This window comes from Lynx rufus, unplaced genomic scaffold (assembly GCF_022079265.1).
Source record: "Lynx rufus isolate CCGP_SWC_20201006 ecotype Redwood Valley unplaced genomic scaffold, mLynRuf1.p SCAF_8, whole genome shotgun sequence".
Lineage (NCBI taxonomy): Eukaryota > Metazoa > Chordata > Mammalia > Carnivora > Felidae > Lynx > Lynx rufus.
In genome coordinates, this window is record NW_025814896.1 from 90,005,338 (window position 1) to 90,029,759 (window position 24,422).

The window sequence follows — 24,422 nt, forward strand, 5'->3', positions numbered from 1 at the left end:
TCTAAATGCCAAGAGCAAGGACCTCCTCTGAGGCCCAGCGTGGATCCCCAGGACCAGGCTATCAGAGGAGTCTTCTCAGGGAACTGAACTACAGCTTCCTGAGTTCTTGAGTAGGAGGTAGAGTGTGCTGGGATCCAAGAACCAGCAGCCTAAGCACTGGTTCTAAAGGACCTTGAGCAAGTCATTTACCCTCTGTGGGCCTCAGTTTCCTCCCTTCAAAGCAGGGGCATGGGACCAGATGAGAGAGCGAAGGCCCCTCCCACCCCTGTATGCTCTTATTCTAGGACACAGTTGCAACCCTGATGAGAGGCTTTATTGCTAAAAAGTCAGTGAGGGTTTATTAATTCCTCAAACACCACTCCAGCAGCTGCTGTGAAGTACACTGAAGAGACCCTGGGAAGGGGAGGCGAGAACCAGGTGGGATGTGACAGGTCACAGATGGCTCTCAGGCCACCTGCCCTTAGCCCCTGTGTTCCAGATTCTAGTCCAGAAGCTCTGGGGCCTGGCTCTTGTCTATTCCCATAGCATGAGACATTTGGGGACCCCGAGGAAGGGAAGGCCAGTGGCACAGCTTTTCTTAGCATAGCCAAGGCCAAAGCCTTTTTCCCCTACCCGGCTCCACCTGTCCTCAAATGCTATCCCCAAATCCCAAATAGCAGAATTCCTGGATTTCCCCTTCCCAGCCCAGAGTTGTTTATGGCTGGTGTGTGGGACCAACTCTTCTACCAGAAGGTCCAGGGCGGTTGCAGCAGCTCAAAGGTGGGGATGCTGGTGACATTGACTGGGATGGAAATGATGGCCCATGGCAGCCCATGCTGTTCCAGGGAACGGCGGATCATGTAGCTGGGAGGGCATGAAGAAAGGTGGCGATGGTCACTTTCTCAGCACCCCATCATGCCCCATTGTCCCCATCACTCTGGGAGTTCCAGAGCCCAAGGACTTGGCCCTTCAACTGGGGCCCTCCAACATTTTTGGCCCAAGGACTCGGCCCTCCAACAGAGGCTTGTGGGAAGGGACTGGTGATTGCCCTTGACCTCCCCAAGTCATGGCACCCAGCCTGGTGCTGATACAGCCAGAGACAAGGAGCCCTCACCCATCTCGGCCGAGCAGGAAGAGGGCAGGGATGTCAGCTGTGCGCTGGGTACTGTCCTGGATCATCTCCACGTAGAAGCTGTCATTATCAACCGCGTTGTCAGAGATGATCACTGCCCGCCCGCCGTGCTCCTGCACCACCCGTGTCTTGGAGAGGAAGGAGCAGCCCCTGGAAGAGGTGGTGATGAGACCAAAGGAAAGGCAGGGTCCTAGCTACCCCTCCTCCAGACTGTCACACCAGAAGGATGAGAGAAGGACCGTGGAGAATTTTTTGTAAAGGCTCATACGTAAATGGCCAAAAGGCATGGGTAATCTTAAGACATCTCTTAAAGACCATTAAAAACATGAATTATTTAAGAACCGCTACTTCAAAGCACCACTCCCAACACTGATCTCAGAATCTAACCTACACCTGCCCTCCTCTTGTGCCTGTGTCTGTCCGCTCCTTACCCTCTCTCCACCAGAGCGATCTGGTCCTGGATGAAGAAACCGTTGCTGAGTTCTCCACAGGCCTCTGAAGGTTCCGCAGGGACAAGATGAATCTGCTCATACCTTGTGTGCTGAAAGACATTTAGGTCAGAGCGTGAGGAGACATACCTGTTGTAGGACCAGGCTGACCATCCCATTCTACCGGTTCCTCACAAAGTTGAAGGAAACATAGAGTGGTTTCTGTGTGCTGGGCACTAGAGTATTTTTACTAAATTCTCACAAAGGCTTATCTAGTTGTCCTACTCCACGGTGCCTTTTCATGAGATATGTAGGGGAGTTGGTAGGATCCAGAAAGGGGAAGTAATTTGCCGTAAGCCACATAGTGCAGAGACAGCTAGCAGAGCCCTTGGTTTTTTACGATTTCATGTCCCCAGAGAAGACAGCTTCTCCCTGTCTGGTGCCCAAGTCTGTATTACACCCCGGGGAATAGCTAGCTGGAAGCCCTTCCCTCCTGCACAGCAGCCCCTGGAGGGCAGGCCTGGATTGTGCACCCTTCCCTATCCTAGCAGTCAGGTATTGGTTGAAGGGATGAGACGGTCACCTTGACTTAGTGGGGTGGAGACAGGAGCAGAGACAAAAGGGTCTCCCTGAACTTACAAAGATACCACCAAAGTCCTTGGCAGGTGTGGCCGTGAAGATGTATCGAATGTCTCCAGGACTCAGCACTTGGAAGTACAAATAATCATGGATGCGTAAGCCTGAAAGATAGAGTACAGGTAAGAAACTTCCAGGGAACAAGCTGGTTCAGGTTCAGGTCATGGACCACTTGTGTACAACTGGGCTGGCTATAATCTGGGCTCAGGGACCCAGCTTCAGCCAAGTGAGTCCTCCAGGTGGGTGAGATAGATGATCTCTGTCCTGGGGAGGATAGAACTGATGCAGATAGTGTTAGTAACCCCAGAGATAACAGCTGCTGCTGCTGCACTGATGAGCCAGGAAGAGTGAGAGCTCTTGTGTTCCGAGGATCCATCCCTCTTTGTTCTGAAGTGGACCTGAGAGTTTCAAGGTGGCGATGTGGTAGCCTAGGTATAAAACAATTTGTACTAAAACTTAAAAGTTGACTCTGGTTCCATTGCCATCCTCTTAGTCCAGCCACTATCATTTCTTGTCCTGACTGGTCCAGCTTCTTAATTGGTTTATCTGCCTCCATTCTTGCTCTCTACCATCCATTCCCCAAACAACAGCCAGGGGTCTTCTTGAAATATTTTAAAGCAAATACGATCAAGTCACCACTCTTATGGCTTCAGTACCCTTCAACGACTACCCTTTGCAGGGTCCTGTTCCATCTGCCCTTGGCTACTACTACAACCTTATCTACTCCTTTCTGGCCTCCTTTCAATTTCTTCACCTCTGCATCTCCTTGCAACTGTTCCCTCTATCTGGAGCCTTCCTACCCTTGCCCCCAACCCAGCTCTACCTCTTCACCTGGCTCACTTCTGCTCTTTGGTTAGGTCATAGCTTAAATGTCACTTTCTAGAGAAACCCCTCTGCCCTATCACTGCCCTTTCCCTATGCCCATTCAAAATGTACTTTTTCTCCATTGACACTTTCAACATAATTTGTAATTATACACTATTCAGAATTGTTTAATGTCTGTCTCTTCCACTAAGGCAAAACCCACAGTTTTGTAGCTTAGTTCAATGCTGTATCCACATTATGTAACAGTGGCTAGGATATGTGGGTGCTCAATAAAGGTTGTTGAAGGAGTGAACAACTATTTTCAGCTCAGTCGCACTGAGGGAGAGAATTTCCAGAACAACCAGATTTTTCTGGGGTGTGGGATCCTCTCTACAGCACTAAAGTTTGATGTTTTGCCTGGACTTGAATCCTTGGTTGCCTTAGCCCAGAGAGAGAGAGGAATGTGGAAGTGTGGAAGCTGGTCAAATAGTCAACAAACTATGAAGCCACTACTGTGTGTCAGGGGGTTAGGACTGATTGTGGCTTTAGCTGTCCTCTACTGCCCAAATCACAGAGACCAGATAGAGTTCCATTGGCTTGGCATTGGGCTTTACAGCCTTTCATCCTGAGAGTGGGGACTTCCCATGAGACACAGATATATTTCCAATGAGCCGCCTTTAACACTAAACCCCTCCTCCTTACCACACACATCTTGCCTGGCCTTTGCATCTGCTGATCTGTGTAAATCAAGTGTGGTATATGTATGTGCTCACGTATGTGTATGGGTGTATATACTTATGTGCTCCTTTAGGTGCAAACAGGTTGTGTGTGTACGTGTGTGCTTGTACGCGGGGGCCCACGTGTAAGAATGTGTGTTCCTGTATATGTATGTGAGGGCTCACATACTATCTCCAGCTTGGAATATCTCTAACTGTCCCTTGTTCCTTCTCCTGGTCGCCCCTTCAGCCATCTGGGCCGGCACTACTGGGGGCGTGGAGAGGAGTCTTGCTTCGACGTGGGGAGCTGAGGACTCAGAGCCCAGCCTCAGGCCGCGCCCTGCTCACGTCCCTGGGGGCCAGCACCCACCACTCCAGTCGCCCGTCCCTAGATCTGCCCTGCCTCGAACTCGCGGGGTCCCAAGGTGACCCGTGACTCCCGGCCCGAGACGCGAGCAAGCTAGACGGCCAGCCCCGCCCCGCAGCCCCGCCCGTTCCGCTCACCGTGGGCCGCGACGTATGCGGGGAGCCAGAGCACGAGACAACACCAGCCCGCGGCGCCGGGGACCATCTCCAGGGCCCGGCCCGGCGCCGCGCTTCTTCCAGCCGCCCCACCGTGCTAGCTCGCTGGACTTCAGCCTGACAGCTGCTCCGGCCTCCCGCCCCCAGACCCGCTCTTGCTGCTGGTTGGCGGACAGGAACGAGGCCGACGGCTGATTGGCTCTGATGCCTGTTCCTGTAGCTACACTTTCCGCCTCTGCGCCTTAGCCCACTTCCTATTGGTCGAGAGAAGTGGGGCCTAGGACTGATTGGCCTAAACTCTTAACAGCAACTGCCACCCCTCCCAACCCGCGCCCCAGCGTTTCTTAGTTTGGATTCGACTGCAGGATTGCGCGGGCTGGTGGGCTGGCTGGCGGGCGGGCGGGGAGGAAAGAGCACTGGAGGTGGGCGCCCCGCTGGACTCACTTCAGCCCAGGAAAGTCGTGGCCGTCAGCTTTGCGGTCTTGGCTGGATCCTCCCTGCGGCCGCCTCGCAAGATGACGATTTGCTTCTCCCAGCTGTGCTTTCCTCCTCCTTACCTCCCTCCTTGGGAAGGCATTCGTCTAGCGCCCAGGTGGTCTCCCGCGACCTCCCCTCCGCTCGTCCTCTGAGAAGTTCCACCAGCGCTTGCGCGCTGGGGTCGCGGCTTGATGATCCCCACCCTCGAGGAGGCTCTGGTCAGTGAAGAGCCAGAAAACGGGATTTGGGGCCAGGTGCCTGGTGCCCACGCCTGCTTCTCTACCATTTAGTGTACAACTGTGACCGTGGACACCTTTCATAACCTCTCAGCTTCAGTTCCTTCATCTACAAAATAGACATAACAGTACCAACGTCATAGGATTGGAAGGGCTTATGAGATCTCTCACCAGGTGCTTATTTGCTTATTTACCGTAAGCCTGTCCCATAGCGTTCAATAAATGTGCTTACTGTGTTCCTTGGTCTGGCTTTCGGAGGTGGGGGAAGGAATGAGGGTTTAGTGGGTAATGCGAGCCGAGCAAGGAGTCTACATACTCAAAGAGAAATGCATAACCACAATCCTGCGACCCTTCGGTAACCAACGCCTCTCCCTCCGAGGCCCAGGCCTCTGGCCTTTCTAGCCGTACTGACTCTGTGGTAGCAAACCATAGAGTGGCGGAAGTGGCCCGTCCCCTTCCTCTCCCGAGCCAACGGCTCGGCGAAGCTTCTGGGGATTTCTCTGGCGCGGGGGATTGTGGGGTTGCTGGGCGGCCCCGACGCGGAGAAGAGAGAAGGTGTAGCGGGCCACTAAACGAACTTCCAAAATGATGGTGAGTGGCGTTTCCCCTATCTGTCGCCATCCGCTGCCATCTGGCCCCTGGGTGGCACCGCCCGGCCGGGGTCAGTTCCATAGAGCCCTCCGCTGCCTACTAACTCTGTCTTTGCCCCCACCCCTTGTCTGTGGGCGACCCCGGCTCTCTGCGGCCTGTTTCGGCCGGAGCACGGAGCATGGGCCCTGGGCGAGGACTTCTTGGGGCTGGAGGGAAGGTTCTGGTGTGGCCGACTGGGGACTACAAGTCCCAAGCTGCTTCGGGGCCGCAAGCCGGCTGAGGGGACCCAGTTTTTGGAGCCCCCCGCAATTGTAACCCGTGTTAAATGAGTCCCGACTTGAGCGTGCATACGCGGTCGGCGGGCCGACTGGGAAGCACTGGTGCCTGGGGAAATGTAGGATGTAAAAACGTGTGCTTCCTAGAACAGGGCAGAGGCAGCGTGGGGACCTTGTGTTGGGCTGAGCGGAAGGGCTCAACTAGGGTTGCTTGCCGGTCGGTCAGCCCGCCTGCTGCCACATAAATGGAAACAGACTTGGTTTGTACTTTAACACTCGTTCATTGCTTAAGTAAACGCGTATTGAGCGCCTGCTGAATATACCGTACCCAGCTGGTTGTTGCGGGTGCAGCTCCTCAGCCGGGAGAATGGAGAGGGCAGATGGGGACAGCACATCAGAGGTGGAAGGACCCGGGCTCTGACTCCAACCCTGTCTTGCCCTTCCGGATTTGGCCTCGGGCCAGGCTTTTCTTAGTTGGCCATCTAACTCTGGGTTTCGTTTTCTTGAATTGGGGGTCTTGATGAATCCTGCAGGGCCGCCCCCCGCCCCACTTCTGCATCATCTTTTTGTGCCATCTCAGTTGTAGATAACTTCCATTGGATTCCCAAGCCTCCTGCTATCTCTTGAGTTGCTGTTGAACAGGGCCAGCGTTTAAGAAGGTGTTTGAGGCAAAACGCTGACTGGGATACTTACTGCTCCCTGTAGTGCACTTGACAATTAACTCATTTCTATCAGTCAGAGGAAGTTCTCTGTTCTTTTCTGGGCTTCTGCTGCTTTTTCCTGTCCTGGTAGATGTCAAGCTGATACATATGAAGCGTTCTGTTAGGGAATGTCCTGTGAATCCAGTTGTACCCACAGAGAAGGAACCTAGGATTTATCTGTACTTTCTCCCCTTTATACCTCCAGTACTGCCCTTTTTCAGTCCCTCTTCAGCATTACCTTTTCTTGAAGTCGGCTTCATCTTCTGTGCAGAGTCAGCAGAGCCCTTGAGAGTAAGGGCTCTGGAGCCGCACTGAATGCCTAGTTTTGTAACTTAAGCTGGGCCACCTACTATGTGTGTGACTATGAGCATGTTAAATTTGTGGCCTTCAGTGTGTTAGAAGGGATTCATTGAGCTAATACATATGAAGTGCCCAGCATCAATAAGCAATTGGCAAATGTTAGCTATTCTGCTAGGTAGTGATTTGCTTCCTTTCCTCCCTGTAATCTATCCTGCTGACAAGGCTACCATAAGAGTTTTGGTTGGCATTGAAAGAACTGAGGATCAGGACCAAGGTTCTTCTGTCTGGTGATAAAACCCTTTACTGGGATGCTCCACCACACTTGGGTTTTTCCTGAACTGACCCCTGCTCTTTTTCCTTGTGGTATTAGCTGTTTATATCTCTCCTTTTGGAATGTGAGACTTCTGTAGGGCCTACAAAGCATAGGGAACAAAGGGACTGTGGGCAGCTGCTCCTTGCTTTGTATTTAAGAACTCTCTGTGGATTTGGTGTCACCACACTGCCAGTGCTTTTCCAAAAATTAGAAGCTGGTGCTATCTTAGTTCATGGTTTGAATGAAACATGTGCAAGTATACGTAAAGTTGAATTTTTAACACCATAAGCTGCTGTATATTGCTTTCTATGTGGCCAAATCTAGGCGCTCCACAAATTGAGATTCCTATAGTCCTTACCTTTGGGAAGGTCATGCTTTAAGATTGATGGTGATATAAAAATTACGCCAAGAGGAAGCAAAGAGGGAATTACGGGATCCTCTGTTCGGGGTGCCCCTATTGGCTGCTGTTGAGAAAATATGTTAGAAGAATTGGGGCTCTGGTGAATCGCTGGCCTGTTGATAAGAAACTTTTGTTTTTTAAAATGTTTTCATATATATATACGTACATATATATATACACACGTATATGTATGTATACACACATATGTATATATACGTGTATATATACGTGTGCGTATATATATACATATATATATTTTTTTTTTTTTTTAAGTAAACTCTACAGCCAACATGGGGCTCAAACTCATGACCTCGAGATCAAGAGTCACATGCTCTACCAACCAAGCCAGCCAGGTGCCCCAAGAAAGTGGTTTTGGCAGAAGGTGCCAAGGTAGCTCTTATAAATAGGGGTACAGTTTGGGGGGGGTGAGAAAAAAATCTTTACATGCATTGATGTTAGCCTGTTGGAGAGGTGAAAATTTGTTGAAGGCAATAAGATGAACTTGAGACCCAAGTTAGTTTTTGTTTTGAAATGTAAGACTATCTGGGGCAAGGATGAAGCAAGGAAGCTTGGGGCTGCCATGAGGAATAATTTAGCAGGACTAGGAGAAGGTGGGGACACCTTTTTCCTTACAAAAGGTGGAAGAGGCTTGAAAGAAGTTTGGCCAAAGAAGCCATTTCTTGCCTCCAGACCTGGGACACTGGTGAAAGGGAAGGAATTTTCCCTCCAGCCCATGCCTGACCCCAGATTTAGGGGATTATCTGACAGGCATTCTTACTAAAGTTGCTTTTTTTTTTTTTTTTTTTTTTTTTAAAGTTTAGTATTTTGAGAGAGAGAATGCGCCCGTTAGCAGGGGAGGGGCAGAGAGAGAGAATCCCAAGCAGGCAGGCTCTGTGCTGTCAGAGCAGAGCCTGATGTGGGGCTTTATCTCACAAACTGTGAGATCATGACCTGAGTGAGCCAAAATCTAGCGTTGGACACTTAACCAACCAAGCCACCTAGGCATCCTGTCTCAGGCGTTCCTTAAAAAAAAAAAAGTTTGTTCATTAGAAAAAAATTAAAACAAAACATATAATACAAAGTGTCAGAACCCTCTTTACCTCCACTCTTACTCGTTAGCATTCGATGCACATCTTTCCAGCCCCCTTTTATGCACTTACATATTACATCTTGCCTCCTGCTTTCTCTCTCTTTGTATTTTATGTAGATAAATGTAAATCAGAACATGCCATTCGTGGGGCACCTTGGGTGGCTTGGTTGGTTTAAGTGTCCAATTCTTGGTTTTGGCTCAGGTCATGATCTCTCTGTATGTGAGGTGAATCCCCGCATCAGCACAGGGGCTCTTCGCTAACAGAGCTGAGCCTGCTTGGGAATCTCTCTCTCTCTTTCTCTGCCCCTACCCTGCTCACTCAGGCGCATGTGCTTCCGCTTTCTCTTCTGTCTCAAAATTAACATTAAAAAAAGAACATGCCATTCCTCTGCTAAAAGGTTTTCCAGGCCTTCCTTTTGTAGGAATAAAATCTGCACTCCTTACCATGATCTACAATTGAGTATGCCATCTGGTTCTCACCTGCCTCTTCAGCCCTTTTCCAGTCTTCTGTCTACCCACTGCCCTCCTGCTACACTAGCCAGAGGAGTTGAACTTTTTCAGGAATTGGCCAGTGAACATGGAGTCAGCCTCATGGGTCACTAGACTTTCTGGTGTGTGAATCCCTGACTCCTTACTGTTGAGTTGACACAACCTTGTGCTTTCCTTTCCTGCTCAGATACCTGAAGCACCCACAGGGGTGGGCCTGGGCAGTGGCTTTCCAACTTGTTACTGCAATTTGTGGTAAGAAGTAAATTTTAAGTTGCAACCTAATAGCACACACATAGCATAACAAGTTTTAAAACAGTTTTTGTCTTTACTGTTTTGTTTCACACATACAAAATTAGTCACAAACACAGGGAAGACTGAGTCTGGTTTATGAGCTCATCTCTGAAGGCACAGGTTTTGATACAGACTCTAGTTTGCTAAGCTGAGGAATTACTGTCAGGCTAATGGTCACTGGAGCAGAGGCAGCTAAGCAGGCCTTTACGCGGGTATCCTTGTCTTCCCAGAGTTTCTGCAGGTCTGCCAATTAAGCCCCTTTGGGGATAGTGATTGTTCTCAAGACTGGCATGCAGGGGCGCCTGGGTGGCTCAGTCGGTTAAGCGTCCGACTTCGGCTCAGATCATGATCTTGCAGTTCGTGAGTTCAAGCCCCGCGTCGGGCTCTGTGCTGACAGCTCAGAGCCTGGAACCTGTTTCAGATTCTGTGTCTCCCTCCCTCTCTCTGACCCTCCCCCGTTCATGTTCTGTCTCTGTCTGTCTCAAAAATAAATAAACAAAACAAAACAAAAAAAGACTGGCATGCAAAATAGAGAAAAACTTCTGTGGGACATTTGGTTGGAGATTGGTCACAAGGAAGCTCTGTGGAACCAGCACGAGAATGGAAACACTGCTGTATGAATTAGACTTGTTTTGTGAGGCGGGACAACATGCTGCTTCCCTGCTCTCCAGCTGAGCGTTGTGGTAAAGCTGCCTGCCTGGGCATCTCCAGGACACCCCCTGAAGCTGCTGGCGCCTCGTGTTTTGCATCAGTGCCCCATCAACTTCCCTAGGATTAAGCTGTAATGCAGATAAGTGGTTGCTTTGCCAGAGGGTGAACATTGGGCTTCTTCCTCCTGTGCTCTGACCTAATTCTTCAACACAGGGAATAGTGTCAGAAGTTGAAAAGGCTATGCTCGTCCAGCCGAGCGCTGGAGAACACAGTATTTGATTTGTTCTTTTAGACTAAATCGTGCTTCTCATGACCATTTTCTAGCACGCCTGTAGGGTATGTTGTAGTCCTGGCGGTATCTCTGGATGTAGAGGCTGGTTAAGAAATCTATGTGGTGGACAGTGGGAATATGGTTTTAAAGGCCTCCAGAGGGGTGCCTGGGTGGCTCAGTTGGTTGAGCGTCCGACTCTCGATTTCGGCTCAGGTCATGGTCCCAGGGCTGTGGGATCAAATCCTGAGTCAGGCTCTGCGCTGAGCGTGGAGCCTGCTCCTGCACTTGTGCGTGCATGTGCTTTCTCTCTCAAATAAAAAAATAACAAAAGGCCTCCAGGTATTTCTGTTATGAGAGAGATGAGAACATTTTTCTTTTCCCCTCCCTCCTTGAATTTCATTGTAGTAGATGATTATTAAAAGCAGTCAATTGCTTTCTTCTGTAGCCCACACCAGTTATCCTGTTGAAAGAGGGGACTGATAGCTCCCAAGGCATCCCCCAGCTTGTAAGTAACATCAGTGCCTGCCAGGTGATTGCAGAAGCTGTAAGAACCACCCTGGGCCCTCGTGGCATGGACAAGCTGATCGTAGATGGCCGAGGTAAGTCTGCAGGGTTCCTCAGGCCAGTGTGCAGAAGAGGAGACTCCTGGGGAGTGCTGGGGCTAGCAGAAGTTGGTATCAGAAATTCCACTGCTTTTAAGGTCTCTGAGGGATTGCTCGCTAGGAGATGGTTCCATTTCATACATTGTCCTGAATGCTGAACCCTACAGGGATATACGGAAGAACTTGGGCTCAGGAACATGTTGCCTCATAGAGAGATGCAGCCTGGAAACATGAAAGAGAACTATCTGAGTTAACTTTGGTCATTCCCATTGTATCATATTACCAAGACAGAATTCCCCCTCGTGTTTTAGTATATTAACTGACATGTGAGACAATAGTAGGTATCAGCTATGTCAAGAATATCTAAATGGTTTCTCATTCTCATTTAGTATTTTCTACATCCAGTTCAATGTATGCTAAATGCTGTTCAGAGAAAATCGGTAGCTCATGGTCTTCAGAAGTTTGTGATTTTAGGTGGCCCTTTGTGCACAGAGCTAAATCTATAAAAAGATCAGTTTATTTATGCCATGATCTCCTCTACCCCATCCCAGTAAAGTGTGCTTGGGCTCCAAGTCCAACTGGAGAAAAGGTCTTTAAATTTTTACTTTGTGTTTGTTCCTTTTAAGGCAAAGCAACGATTTCTAATGATGGGGCCACAATTCTGAAACTCCTTGATGTTGTCCATCCTGCAGCAAAGACGTTAGTGGACATTGCCAAGTCCCAAGATGCTGAGGTGGGAAGATCAAGCATATGTGTTTAAGTGAAGGTTGAAACACATGCCTGCTTGCTCCTTTGCTCTTCTGTCTTAAACGTTTTTTGATTATATATCTAAAGTTATGATGTCATAAGTAGTACGTGCTTATAAATTGTAAAGTATTTAGATGAAGTTAATCTTCTAAATTCATACTCTTGGGGCGCCTGGGTGGCTCAGTTGGTTAAGCATCCGACTGTGGCTCAGGTCACGATCTCGCGGTTTGTGAGTTCGGGCCCCACGTTGGGCTCTGTGCTGACAGCTCGGGGCCTGCAGCCTGCTTTGAATTCTGTGTCTCCCTCTCTCTCTGCCCCTCCCCTGCTCATACTCTGTCTCTCAAAAATAAATAAATGTTAAAAAAAATTTTCTTTTAATTCATACTCTTTCACTACATGTAGCTGAGATCTTAGGACCAGGCTCCTTTCAGTTACCTGGTAAATAGTTTAAGCTCTCATGTGTTAGTCACCTTTTAAGATGGGGCTGGAAACTTTAAGGTTTCCAGTTTATCTTTTTTTTTTTTTAATATTGGTAAAATATAGATAACATACAATTTACCACTTCAGGTTTTTTTTTTTTTGTTTTTTGTTTTTTTTTTTTTAGTAGGCTTCACATCCAGTGTGGAACCCAGTGCAGGGCTTGAACTCACAACCCTGATACCAAGACCTGAGCTGAGATCAAGAGTCGGCTGCTTAACCTTCTGAGCCACCCAGGCGTCCCTCACTTTAGCCATTTTTAAGTGTACAATACTGTGGCATTGACCAGTCTATCTTTTAAAACATTTCTAACACTGGAGTCTTGATACTAAATGTTGACAGAAACGGATTTGCATTTTACAGTATTACAGATAGGTTCTGAAGTTATATAAAAAGGTGTATTGGGACCCAGTAGCCTACAAAACAGTATGGCTTATATGAAATTAAAGTGGGAAGAGTCTGAATTTGACCTGTTACTGACTAAAACCTTTCTGGCCAGGAATTTGGCAGCTTATACCCTTTACCACAGTAACACTTTTTCCCCCTTTGAGAGTCCCTCACATTACACAATGGACATAAGTGAGCTGAACATAAATTTCTGCCAAATCAGAGGTAAGCTAGTTTTAGTTCTTCTTCTCCCTCATTAAAAATAGGGTTTAGAGGGGCGCCTGATTGGTTTAGTCGGTTAAGTGTCGGACTCTGGCTCAGGTCCTGATCTCACAGTTTGTGAGTTCGAGCCCCACATCCGGCTCTATGCTAACAGCTCGGAGCCTGAAGCCTCCTTTGGATTCTGTGCCTCTCTCTCTCTGCCCCTCCCCAGTTCGCATTCTGTCTCCCTTTCTCAGAAATAAATAAAATGCTTAAATAAATAAATAAAGGGTTTAGATCCCATTGTGGAATATTACTACATTAGAAAGGTTAGCAGACTAGTGATCTGTCAATTCCAAACAGTATTTAAAATATAAAGGACTTTGGCTGGTCCTGGAAGGTTTGTTTTAGTAGGATTTGGCTGTAAATTATCTTTATGTAAACTCCTATAGTACTTTGTGCTCCTTGAAGAATATTTGTCTCATGCCTCTTGTTACCAGACACATAAGTATTGTATTATAAGCATGACTGGGATTGTCTTAATCATCATAGTGCCTGTATGTAATAAATAAATTGTTGGTTAGTCTGTATATATGATTTCATATCCTGAAGAACTTTGTCAAAATCAGCCCTCTTTGGAGAATGGGCCTGGCTGAGGAATTCATTTTGTAGCCCAGAGCCATTTGATGGGATGGATACCTAACTATCGTCACCTTCCTTGTACTCATTGCAATCACCTACGCTTCCAGAAAAAACATTTCACACCCATTTAAACGGTCCCTAGTTTAAATGGGTAGGTTGCCTAAAAATGGAGTCTCAGGCCTTATTCCTCACTGTGAGAAATGTGAATTTCCTGTCATCCTTTTCCAGGTCGGTGACGGCACCACCTCAGTGACCCTGCTGGCTGCAGAATTTCTGAAGCAGGTGAAACCCTATGTGGAGGAAGGTTTGCACCCACAGATCATCATCCGAGCTTTCCGCACTGCCACCCAGTTGGTATGGGAATACTGGCTACCTTAGCCTTGTGTTTCTCAGGATAATACCTTTAGCGGAGTATAGAGAGAGGTAACAGGGTTCCCTGGACATTTTCTCAATTCTCCCTATGAATCTCTGTTCTGCCATTCGGTAGCTATTTGACTAGATATTTCCTTAATCTCTTTAAGCCTCAGGTTTCCTGACTCAGTAAGTGAGAGGTTTTTTGTTTTATCTAAAGTTCCTCATGACACATATCTTGAGACCCTGCTTTTGTTGACCTTTGACCTTCATTGTGTGATCTTAGGCAAGTCGGTCCCTCTAGGCTTTACTTTCTCCCTTAAATATCTCTGGTTCAGGATGGTAACATGAGATCACATATGAGAACTGCTTTTGAAAAGATACTAAGTTTAACGTACAGATATGTATGCCATACATAACGTGTCTAATAATATATAGTGCTAGCAGTTGTCATGAGTGTTTTTCTTAAGCCAGAAGGTTTGGCCCAATCAAGTGTCCTAGCTTGTTTGCACTCATCTGTTTTAGTGTTCCTTGCATATTCAGAATTCAGTCCTGGAAATATCCTGATGATTCTTTAGAACTATACCTACTGTATATTTGTCACTGGGAGTTTTCTAAACCATAGAGCTGTGTGTTTCTGGGCAGCAACAAGACTCAGAAGTGTGTTTCAGCTGCAGAGTGGAAATGCTTACAATTTGGGAGTAAACAGATTGGAGAGTGGCAAGAGAGACTGGGACCCACCTCTCCAGTTTGCCTTTGGCACCAGGGACTCACTCGGCTTCTGTTCTTGGCAGGCAGTTAACAAGATCAAAGAGATTGCTGTGACCGTGAAGAAGGAAGACAAAGTGTAAGTTTGCAGCGGGCTTTGTCAGAGCCTTGACTTTTTGTGGCCAAATTGGATGTAGAAGCGTGTTGCCACCCTATATGGGCCTGGAGCTATTTGGCTCTTGCTAGACCCTTGGCTGTGCCCCAGCTCACAGCACAAAAGAGGCTGTAGACTGTAATTTTAAAGCTGTCATATACAAGGTCTTTGACTGCAGTCACCATCTGTCAGTGATAATTTGCCCTAAAGATTGTAGAAAATGAAGTTGATGTGGGCTGAGTTTAAAATTTTTTTTTTTTTCAACGTTTATTTATTTTTGGGACAGAGAGAGACAGAGCATGAACGGGGGAGGGGCAGAGAGAGAGGGAGACACAGAATCCGAAACAGGCTCCAGGCTCTGAGCTGTCAGCCCAGAGCCCGACGCGGGGCTCGAACTCACGGACCGTGAGATCGTGACCTGGCTGAAGTCGGACGCTTAACCGACTGCGCCACCCAGGCGCCCCAATGTGGGCTGAGTTTAGAGGCTAGAACAGAAGCCCCCTACACATTGCAATAGACTCAGACAAGGGGCTTTCCAGACCTGACACAAGTCCCACCTATCCTTGTGTCCCAGGGAGCAGAGGAAGCTGCTGGAGAAATGTGCCATGACCGCTCTGAGCTCCAAGCTGATTTCCCAGCAGAAAGCCTTCTTCGCTAAGATGGTGGTGGATGCGGTGATGATGCTCGATGATCTGTTGCAGCTTAAAATGATTGGAATCAAAAAGGTGCAGGGTGGTGCCCTAGAGGTAAGCCTGCTGCAGCCTCCCTAGGAGGCTTCTGCTTTCATATTGACCCTTCACATAGGTTGGTATAGGAGATGAACACATGTTACAGGAATAGAGAGAATGTGTGTTGAGCTGGAAGTCAGACTGGAGTTGTATTCCCCATACTGTCACTGCAGGCTGTGACTGTAGATATATTTTGTAATTTCTGTGGACCTATATTTACTTGTCAGCAGAACAGCAGATTGAACTAGTTGATTGTTAGAATCTTAGTGTAATGTGGGAGGGGATGGGACTAGCTCCATCTGATAAATTATCTATGACCCTCTCAGTTAATAAGCCTGAGAAGTACTTCTGAGTCCATTCTCCAAGTGACATGCCCAAGCTCTCCCTTCTTTTATTCATTTATTTTGGATAGATGATACATAGTTCTAAATGTAAAAAGAATCCTAAAGGAAAAAAATAAACATCCCATTCACCACTCCTGCCCCAGATACAACCACTAATAAGTGAGTGAGTGAGTGAGAGAGAGAGAGAGAGAGAGTGTGTGTGTGTGTGTGTGTGTGTGTGTGTGTGTGTATGAGCAGGTGCTTCCAGAATTGTTTTACGCATCTGTAAATACATATGTAAATACTGCTTTCCTAAAAACAAGTGCTTATTTATAATACATAGTGTTCTGTAACTCACTTTTGTCCGTTTAACAACTTAATTTTTTTAATGTTTGTTTATTTTAGACAGAGGATAAGCAGTGGAGGGCCAGAGAGAGAGACACACACAAAATCTGAAACAGGCTCCAGGCTCTGAGCTGACAGCACAGAGCCCACATGGGGCTCAAACTCGTGAACCATGAGATCATGACCTTAGCCAATATTGGACACTCAACTGACAGAGCCACCCAGGCGCCATTAACAACTTATTTTAGAATTTGATCCATATCAGCATGTGGGGCTTTTAATTCATTGCTGTCCAATAGAACTTCCTGTCACGGTAGAACTGTTACATGTCTGTGCTGTCCATTTTATGGTAGCCACTGGCCATGTGTGGCTACCAAGCACTTGAAATGCAGTTAGTACAACTGAAGAACTAAATTTTTAATTTTTATTTATTTAAATTTAAATAGCAACATGTGGTTCATGGCTACTGCATTGCACAACCTAACTGTAACTTGTTCTTTTTTAACACGGTAGTATCTGTCTGGAAGCATTCTGTTGGTATCTCTATGCTGCTTTGGCCTTTCTCCACTCTGGCCTGCCCTACTTCTTAATTTTCTCTATCTTGGTGACCCAGCTTGAAGGGATTTGGAAGGGGCAAGACCTGCTTCAAATATTATAGCCTGGCCTGGCCCTTCACTTTTCTGTTCTTTGACTTTTACCCTTCTGAGTTGCATTCCCACTCTGTTGTCCTTCCTCCTGTCATGGCACATGTCAGTGGACTGAGGTTCTCTTTCTGCAATAAAACTTGTGAGGAATTTGGAGGTCATCTGAGTTACTCCCCTGTCTTTGGCCCCAGGTACCAGTGCTTTCTTGGCCCATCATGGCTTACTGACTTTGTCTTTACCCACTACTTTGGTAGCAGTCACCCATCTTCTCCTGGGCCTTCCTATTTCCCTGGACTCTTGAGATTAGATTGGCCAGTTCACTCAACTAGGGATCAAAAATAATAATTTGGTGGGGGCGCCTGGGTGGCTGAGTTGGTTAAGCATCCGACTTCGGCTCAGGTCATAATCTTGAGGTTCATGAGTTCAAGCCCTGCATCGGGCTCTGTGCTGACCGCTCAGAGCCTGGAGCCTGGCTTCAGATTCTCTCTCTCTCTCTCTCTCTCTCTCTCTCTCTCTCTCTCTCTCTCTTTCTCTGTCTCTCTCTGTGTCTCTCTCTGCCCCTCTCCCACTTGCGCTCTCTCTTTCTCAAAAATGAATAAAATTTTTTTTTTTTTTTTAAACAGTAATTTGGGGCATCTGGGTGGCTCAGTCAGTAGAGCATCTGACTCTTGATTTCAGTCAGGTCATGATCCCAGGGTCATTGGATCAAATCCCGTGTCATGCTCTGCACTGAGCATGGAGGCTTTTTAACATTCTCTTGCACTCTGCCCCTCTCATTCACGCCTGGGCTCGCGTGCGCTGTCTCTGTCTCCCACCCCCTTCCCTCTCACTTTCTCTCATAAAATAAACAAATAAAACTAATTTATCTAGTGAGAAGGCCAGGGGCTCCAACCCACTTTCCTCAGACTATTCCCCATTCCTTAAATGCATGTAAAACCTTTAACACCAAACCTGACACACAGAATTCGATAAATGGTAGTAGTGATTATTGACTTATTCTCAGGATTAATAGAACTTCCTGATGTGTATCTTCAGCCCTTAACTTTCCCTTGAACCTCATGCTCTTGTATCTGCTACTGAAGTCATTATTTCATTCTCCAAACCTGAAACCGTTTTCTGTGTTTCTTGATGAGTTGGTATCGCCACCATTGACTCAGTCACTCACCAGAAATCCAGGATTATCTTTGAAAATCTTTCCCAACTCCCACAACCTTTCAGTCACCATTGTCTTATTTTGTCTACCAATTTACTCTTTATTTCTTCAAGCTGTCTTTTTACTTACTCCCAAGACCATTGTCCTGGCAGTGGTCACCCTTCCTCCAGTCTTATGTCCCCTAAATCAATCCTATTTTCTGTTGAAAGGCGAAGCTCCACAATTTACTCTGTCCTGTGTAAAGCCTTTTGGGATTCCACATTGCGTACAGGATAAGAGGTAGGCCTTAGCAGAGCCTGTAAGATTCTCCTAAACTGGCCTCTGCCTTCTACCTTACATTCCCACAACGGCAAATGCACTCTTTGATGCCACCACACTGCCTCTGCCTCTTGGGAACATCCTTTCCATTTTCTATTTGACTGATTTCTGCTCCTCTTGATTTGTCTCAGGCATCACCCCCTGTAGGAGGCTGTGAATTTGAATGATGCACGTATGTGTTCACTGATAGACAACAGTATTCTAGATTAGCACTGGCAGAGAACATAGAGTTATTGAACGGAAATACCCTTTTTTATCGTGTGGGAAATGACTTGGTCATTTAGCAAGAAAGAGATCTGAGATTTGAACCCAGGTCTTTAGATAGTCCTAAAGTCAGTCCCAAGTGCAACATGCTTTCTTACTGTGTATGCCCTGCTGTTAAATCCAACCCACGGGAAGCCACAGTGGTGGCTTGGGAACTGTACAGGGAATTTCTGACTCTTAAGATCTTTTGGCTTCATCTCCTGGGAAGAGGAAGGACCTAGGATGCTGCACACAGGACTGTCTGTGTGTGTGCGTGCAGTAGGAGCGTGTGTAGGTGTGTCCAGTAGAAGACTGGGGGGTGAGTTGGGATTGAAGAGGCCTGTGCCTTATTCATAAATGCCTGGTTCCTTGCCTGGCACTGTCGGTAAATACATTCAGTGTTAGCCCTTGGCTCCTGCTTTGAAGGCCAGTCTTAGAAAATAGCCCAAACAGGCCTTTCCCATGCTTAGTCCCTGTAAGCTGAATGATTGATTTTCTTTATACTGAAGGGATAACCAAAATATGTTTTGTATTTTTCCTAGCTTTTATGAAAGTGGAAAGGCTTTGTTGTAACAGTGAAATAAAGACGTGGTTAACTCTTTCATGTTTGCAGAAATGGACACATGTTAGTCTAGCACAGCACTAGCTTGATTTCATTTCATGCCAGTAGTGACTGAACTGTTAACTGTTTGTTTTTTTAAACAGGAGTCCCAGCTAGTAGCTGGCGTCGCATTCAAGAAGACTTTCTCTTACGCTGGGTTTGAAATGCAACCCAAAAAGTACAATAATCCAATGATTGCCCTTTTAAATGTTGAGCTTGAGCTGAAAGCTGAGAAAGATAATGCTGAAATCAGAGTCCACACAGTTGAGGTAGGCCCCACCAGCTGGCTAGAGGCATGGAGTTGGTCAGCGTTCTGGGCCAAAGTCTTGGGTCTTTGTGGCTCTCTTGGGCCCAGCTGTTTCTCAGGCCCCTTATGAGCCCCATTCTCCTCCTGTCCCCCTGAATATGTTGATGTCCAAATACTAGGCCCACTTCTTTTCTCACTCTTCTCTCTGTGAGTGAAGAGACTTGGATAGGGACCTGAGGAGACTTGGATAGGGGAGACCTGCTGAAATATTCTCTGGCCCCAGGGAAGGGGCTGGCAGCTGCCCCCCACCCATACACTGAGCCCAGTGTTTTGATTCCTCTTACCTGGGCAGTTGAGGGCCCCTCTCCTCCTACACTGGGTCCCACACTGTAGGGATAGGTGTGCTCCCATCACTGATAATACCAAGGCTATCTCGAGTAGCAGTGTCATCCAGCTATAAGTAGGTGCTGTTGGGTAATGTGTCGCCAAAACACAGTGGCCTCTGGAGGGAATGGATCTTGTTATTGGGAACTCCATGGGTACAGCATCTTAGAGGAATCTACAACTCTGCCAAGCTAAACTATTTCTCACACCTTGGCATACCAGCTGTGGAGTAACTCCCAGTCCTGGGGTTTCTTTCTACTTTGGTGTCTGAAAGTTTTAGGTGATTCCTGAGTTCTCATGTAGGGTTCTTGTTACTTGGACTGAGGAGAGGCTATTTTGTTTACCCTTTTTAATTCCCAAATACATCAGCACGTTTTATTTTGGGGAGTATATTTTAGCCTACCATATATGCTAATCTCCCCCCCTGCCCTTCACGCCCCTCCCCTCTCCAAGCATCCTTATCCTTTTCTGGGTCTCTCTTCAGGATTATCAGGCAATTGTTGATGCTGAGTGGAACATTCTCTATGACAAGTTAGAGAGGATCCATCACTCCGGAGCCAAAGTCGTCTTGTCCAAACTCCCCATCGGGGATGTGGCCACCCAGTACTTTGCCGACAGGGACATGTTCTGTGCTGGCCGAGTGCCAGAGGAGGATCTGAAGAGGACAATGATGGTAACTAAACATTCACAGGCTGCTGCTTGGCTTTTGCGGCCCTGGAGGGGTTTTAATTTACTACGGGTATACTGGAGTGCACTGTCAGGTTGGCCTGTGACTAGGTCTGTCTAAACTTTTTTCTTTTCTTTTCTTTTCTTTTTTTTTTTTTTTTTTTTGCTGTGAAGCACTCCAATCCCATGTGCATGTGCTCGTTGTAACCAGAGCAAGTCAGGAAATCTGATTGGTGAGGGAACCTAGCAGTGATGCTCTGATCAGCTAGATCAGTTCAAGTACTGATGTTTTTGGCCACATTTCTCCTTTTTCTTTTTGAGCATCTCCACAAGATATGTTAGGTCTAAAGCACTGATCCTAACTTTAGTTGTTGGGCCCAAGGCACACTAGTTTGGGGGCGTGGGTGTTGGGTGAAGTAAAAGGTCTCTATCTCCTTTTGACCAGGCCTGCTTGCCCTTCGTAGGTCTTTGTTCTGTTTTGTTTTCTGGAGGTAAATGGGAGGTTGTCCAGTGCAGGGAGTCCTGGGGCACTGTGGCAGGGTCTAGCATGGGAATTGGCTTTTGAGACTAGGTGGCAGGAAGCTCTCTTCTGGCTTCACGTGAAGGTGATCTGATCTTCTTGTGCTCCTCAGGCCTGTGGAGGCTCCATCCAGACCAGTGTGAATGCTCTGTCAGCAGATGTGCTGGGCCGCTGCCAGGTCTTTGAAGAGACCCAGATTGGGGGCGAGAGGTAAGCAAGCCATAGGCCTGGGCTGCCTGCTGGCAGAGCTCATGAGACCTGCCTGGGTCTGGCCTTCTGCCATCTTTTGGGTGTGGTATACAACATGTGCCGCTCTTTTTTAAGGTCTCACCTTTTGGGACATAAAGAACTCAGATATAAAGTATTTCAGGAGAGCAGAAGATCAAGTTGGGTCTAAAGTCTGACTCTACAGTATCTTCTGCCCTAGGGTTACAGCCCCAGACCTTCCCCAAAACTCTTCAAGAGTAGGATTGGAAACCCTAGTGAGGAACAAAAGAGCAGCTGTTGAGTGATGGGCGAATGTGGTGAGGTCATACACAACAGGTTGGCAGCAGAAAGAAGTTTACATGTGTGATTTGATCCTGGGTGTAGGTATAATTTCTTCACTGGCTGCCCCAAGGCCAAGACTTGTACTATCATCCTCCGTGGTGGTGCTGAGCAGTTCATGGAGGAGACGGAGCGGTCCCTGCACGACGCCATCATGATTGTCAGGAGGGCCATCAAGGTAGTAGACAGGGGGTTTCCTGGATCTTTGTGGTGATTTCTGCCATATATAACTTATCCTTCCCTGGGTGGCCTGTTAGCCCTGATTGCCTCACAAATCATAGACAGACAGCCTCAGTCTCTCAAAATAGGTCATGCTGCCTTAAAGGCTAAGACTTGTTCTCGTGAACAAACAGTGGAGCTACTGTCCTTAACCATCCCAGTGATTGTACCAATGACCTTGAGGTCCAAGGTGACCTTGGAGATAGTCAGAAACCATAAGGTCCACCAGATGGAGGTTGGAATGTGCTAGACAAGAGCCACATCTAGGCTTCCTGGGGTTTGGGATGAGGGAGGAATGAGGAACTACTCCCTTTCTGTGCTGGGAGGACCTTTTGACTGGCTGGTCCAACTCTGCTGTGGCTGGACCTTGAGCCAGGGGCCTGTTAGCATTAAGAGGTGGGTCTGGTCTCTGCAGAACGATTCAGTGGTGGCTGGTGGCGGGGCCATTGAGATGGAGCTCTCCAAGTACCTGCGGGATTACTCAAGGACCGTTCCAGGAAAACAGCAGCTGTTAATTGGGGCATATGCCAAGGCCTTGGAAATTATCCCACGCCAGCTGTGTGACAATGCTGGCTTTGATGCCACGAACATACTCAACAAGCTGCGAGCTCGGCATGCTCAGGTGGGTCCTTCTCCTTGAGTCCAGGGATTGGGTGCATGGGGCTAAATTTTGAGTGTGTGCTATGCTTACTCAGGCTCCATAGAGTGTTCAGGCCCATGACAGGGCTGGAACTAAACCTAGTACCGACTCAACTGTGTCTCCTCTGAGGGCAGAGGGAAAGCCACAGTGCCAGGACTGGAGCCTCCAGGGTTTCTTCAGTGCTTCTACCAAGAGTATAATCATAGCTCCTTGTGGTGCCATCAAAGGAACCAGGGGGACCCTGCAGCCTCCTCCCTGGAAGCACACGCTGAGCACGTTACTGGGTTTCCCAGTGGTGGCGAGGCATGCCAGAGCCCTGCTGCTGGGCGATCCAGCCACGGTGCTACCATCTCTTAAGTTGTGATCTCTGTGAGAACTTAAATGTGTTCTATTTAATTGCTATTTAGCAAACATTTGTTTAGAGATATTTTTTAAGTGCTCAGTACTGTGACAGCAGCGCTCCGTGACCTTGCTTCTGCCTTTGTTAAGGATTTTAAGAGAGTCCCTTCACTTCTTTGCATCTCCATTCCCTCATCCGAAGTGGGGACTGATGGAAGCAGCGAGATAAGGGATTGGAAAGTGTTCCTCTTGAGAACTGTGGTGTGATATACACGGTCCTCGGGTGACCTGAGGACTGGACCTCCCCAAAACACGGCACGTTGCCTAGAGGAGGGCCCAGAGCTCTTGTGTGAGCGGCATGTCTAGGGTTTGAAGGGGGTGGTCGTTGGGGGCATGAGTGGGAAGAGAAGACCTGCACTTTCAGGTTCTTTGTGTGATGCCAGACAGATGCCGTCTTTCTTAGGGAAATGCTGGCAAGTTCAGAGTATGAGGTTTCCTAACGACCTTGTCTTTGGGAGGATTTGCAAGAAGAAACTTGAGAGTATTAACCTCCCCTCCTCTCCTGCTCTTTCAGGGGGGCATGTGGTATGGAGTGGACATCAACAACGAGGACATTGCTGACAACTTTGAGGCCTTCGTGTGGGAGCCAGCTATGGTGCGCATCAATGCCCTGACCGCAGCCTCTGAGGCTGCCTGCCTTATCGTGTCGGTAGATGAAACCATCAAAAACCCTCGCTCAACGGTGGACGCTCCCCCAGCTGCGGGCCGGGGCCGGGGCCGGGGCCGCCCCCACTGAGAGGCACCCGGTCCCTCATGAGTGGCCGGCGGGCTGGCTGCAGGGTATGCTTACTCTCCCCGTCTTGGTTAGTTGGTATTACAAGGAAGGGGTCGTAATTGGCCCACTCTGTTCTCACTGAGGTTATTTAAATAAAGCTTAAGACTTAGAATTCACTTTGCAAATTATTTGGGCACCGGACTTTTACTGCTAAATGTCTTGACTCCAGCTCAGGATTTTACTTTCGTATGTACTCACCTGACAGATGGAAAGGTTTTCTTCTCTCCTATCGGACTGAGTCCTCAACAGCGTCTGGTTTTTAAGGCAGAGGGTCCACTCTGCCAGCAGAGCTCCACCTGAGGGGCCTCCGTCCAGAAGTTTCACTCTGAGAGCTCTCTTAGTCCCAGAAGTAGTTAGGAGATGTGGAGTCCCTTCCTTTTCTTCTGACGTCATCTTGTTTAGCCCTGGCCTTGCCAGGCAGTGCTCCGAGGACTTCTGTGGGTTTGAATCAATGTATTCTATTACCTTACTTGCTCCTTCCACTTGTATATTCTTTTTGGCTCAGTGTCCTGGTCTCTCTTACTCGAGATCTCTCAGAGGAATGTATAAAGAGGCCACATTCCCTTTAAATTCTGTAGTGATTATCTTAAAAGTCCATTGAGGAGAGGTGGCTGAAGGAGCACCCACGTGGTCTTCTCTGTTTGACCACCAGTGGTCTTGGGGGTTCCTTTTGCTTTCTTCTGACCAATGGAAGTTTGCAGTGGCCACCACAGATCAACTAGAAACCAGCAGGGTTTGACTGCGTTCTCGTTTATACTAGTCCTCAGAGCTGGCCTGCAGCTAGCTGTAGTTAGTAACTGTTGAAGGTAGAGGTGAGTAACTATGTCACTCTGAGCCATGGAAGCTTTTGCTGCCTGCAACTGGAAGTTGATTAGAAAGAAAGTCTCTTGAGTCTGATCCCCTCTTGGTTAGATGGACTCAAAAGCAGGGATGGGGTGGTGATCAGGTCCCGACTGTGGAGTCTGACTTCCTTCTAACTTGATAGTCTCTGGGTAAACTAATTTTTCTGAGCCTCAGCTGCTCTACCTTTGTTATGAACATAAAAGTAGCTGGCTCAGAGTTATGCTCATCTACCTGTTTGATGCTAGAGCCACTCACAG

At 47.7% G+C, this 24,422-nt stretch overlaps 2 protein-coding genes across 3 annotated transcripts; one reads left to right on the forward strand and one right to left on the reverse strand.

Moving 5' to 3' along the window:
- Nucleotides 1-93: 93 nt before the first annotated feature.
- On the reverse strand, nucleotides 94-4,314 carry PRADC1 (protease associated domain containing 1). Its single transcript, XM_047069480.1, has 5 exons — nucleotides 4,200-4,314; nucleotides 2,179-2,279; nucleotides 1,543-1,652; nucleotides 1,094-1,261; nucleotides 94-843 (listed from the first exon to the last, which is right to left on the reverse strand). The coding sequence occupies exons 1-5, from the start codon at nucleotides 4,264-4,266 to the stop codon at nucleotides 723-725; spliced, it is 567 nt and encodes a 188-aa protein (XP_046925436.1). The 5' UTR covers nucleotides 4,267-4,314; the 3' UTR covers nucleotides 94-722.
- A 350-nt stretch (nucleotides 4,315-4,664) lies between these two features.
- On the forward strand, nucleotides 4,665-23,434 carry CCT7 (chaperonin containing TCP1 subunit 7). 2 transcript variants are annotated; one of them, XM_047068768.1, is made up of 12 exons: nucleotides 4,665-5,104; nucleotides 10,748-10,901; nucleotides 11,531-11,637; nucleotides 13,587-13,712; nucleotides 14,504-14,556; nucleotides 15,146-15,317; nucleotides 19,031-19,195; nucleotides 20,042-20,230; nucleotides 20,856-20,953; nucleotides 21,335-21,467; nucleotides 21,924-22,130; nucleotides 23,062-23,434. In XM_047068768.1, exons 2-12 carry the CDS (start codon nucleotides 10,874-10,876, stop codon nucleotides 23,281-23,283), a joined length of 1,500 nt encoding a protein of 499 aa, XP_046924724.1. In that variant the 5' UTR covers nucleotides 4,665-5,104; nucleotides 10,748-10,873; the 3' UTR covers nucleotides 23,284-23,434. The 2 variants fall into 2 exon arrangements, with proteins under 2 accessions (XP_046924724.1, XP_046924723.1); XM_047068767.1 differs by lacking the exon at nucleotides 4,665-5,104 and adding an exon at nucleotides 5,395-5,521.
- Nucleotides 23,435-24,422: the final 988 nt, after the last annotated feature.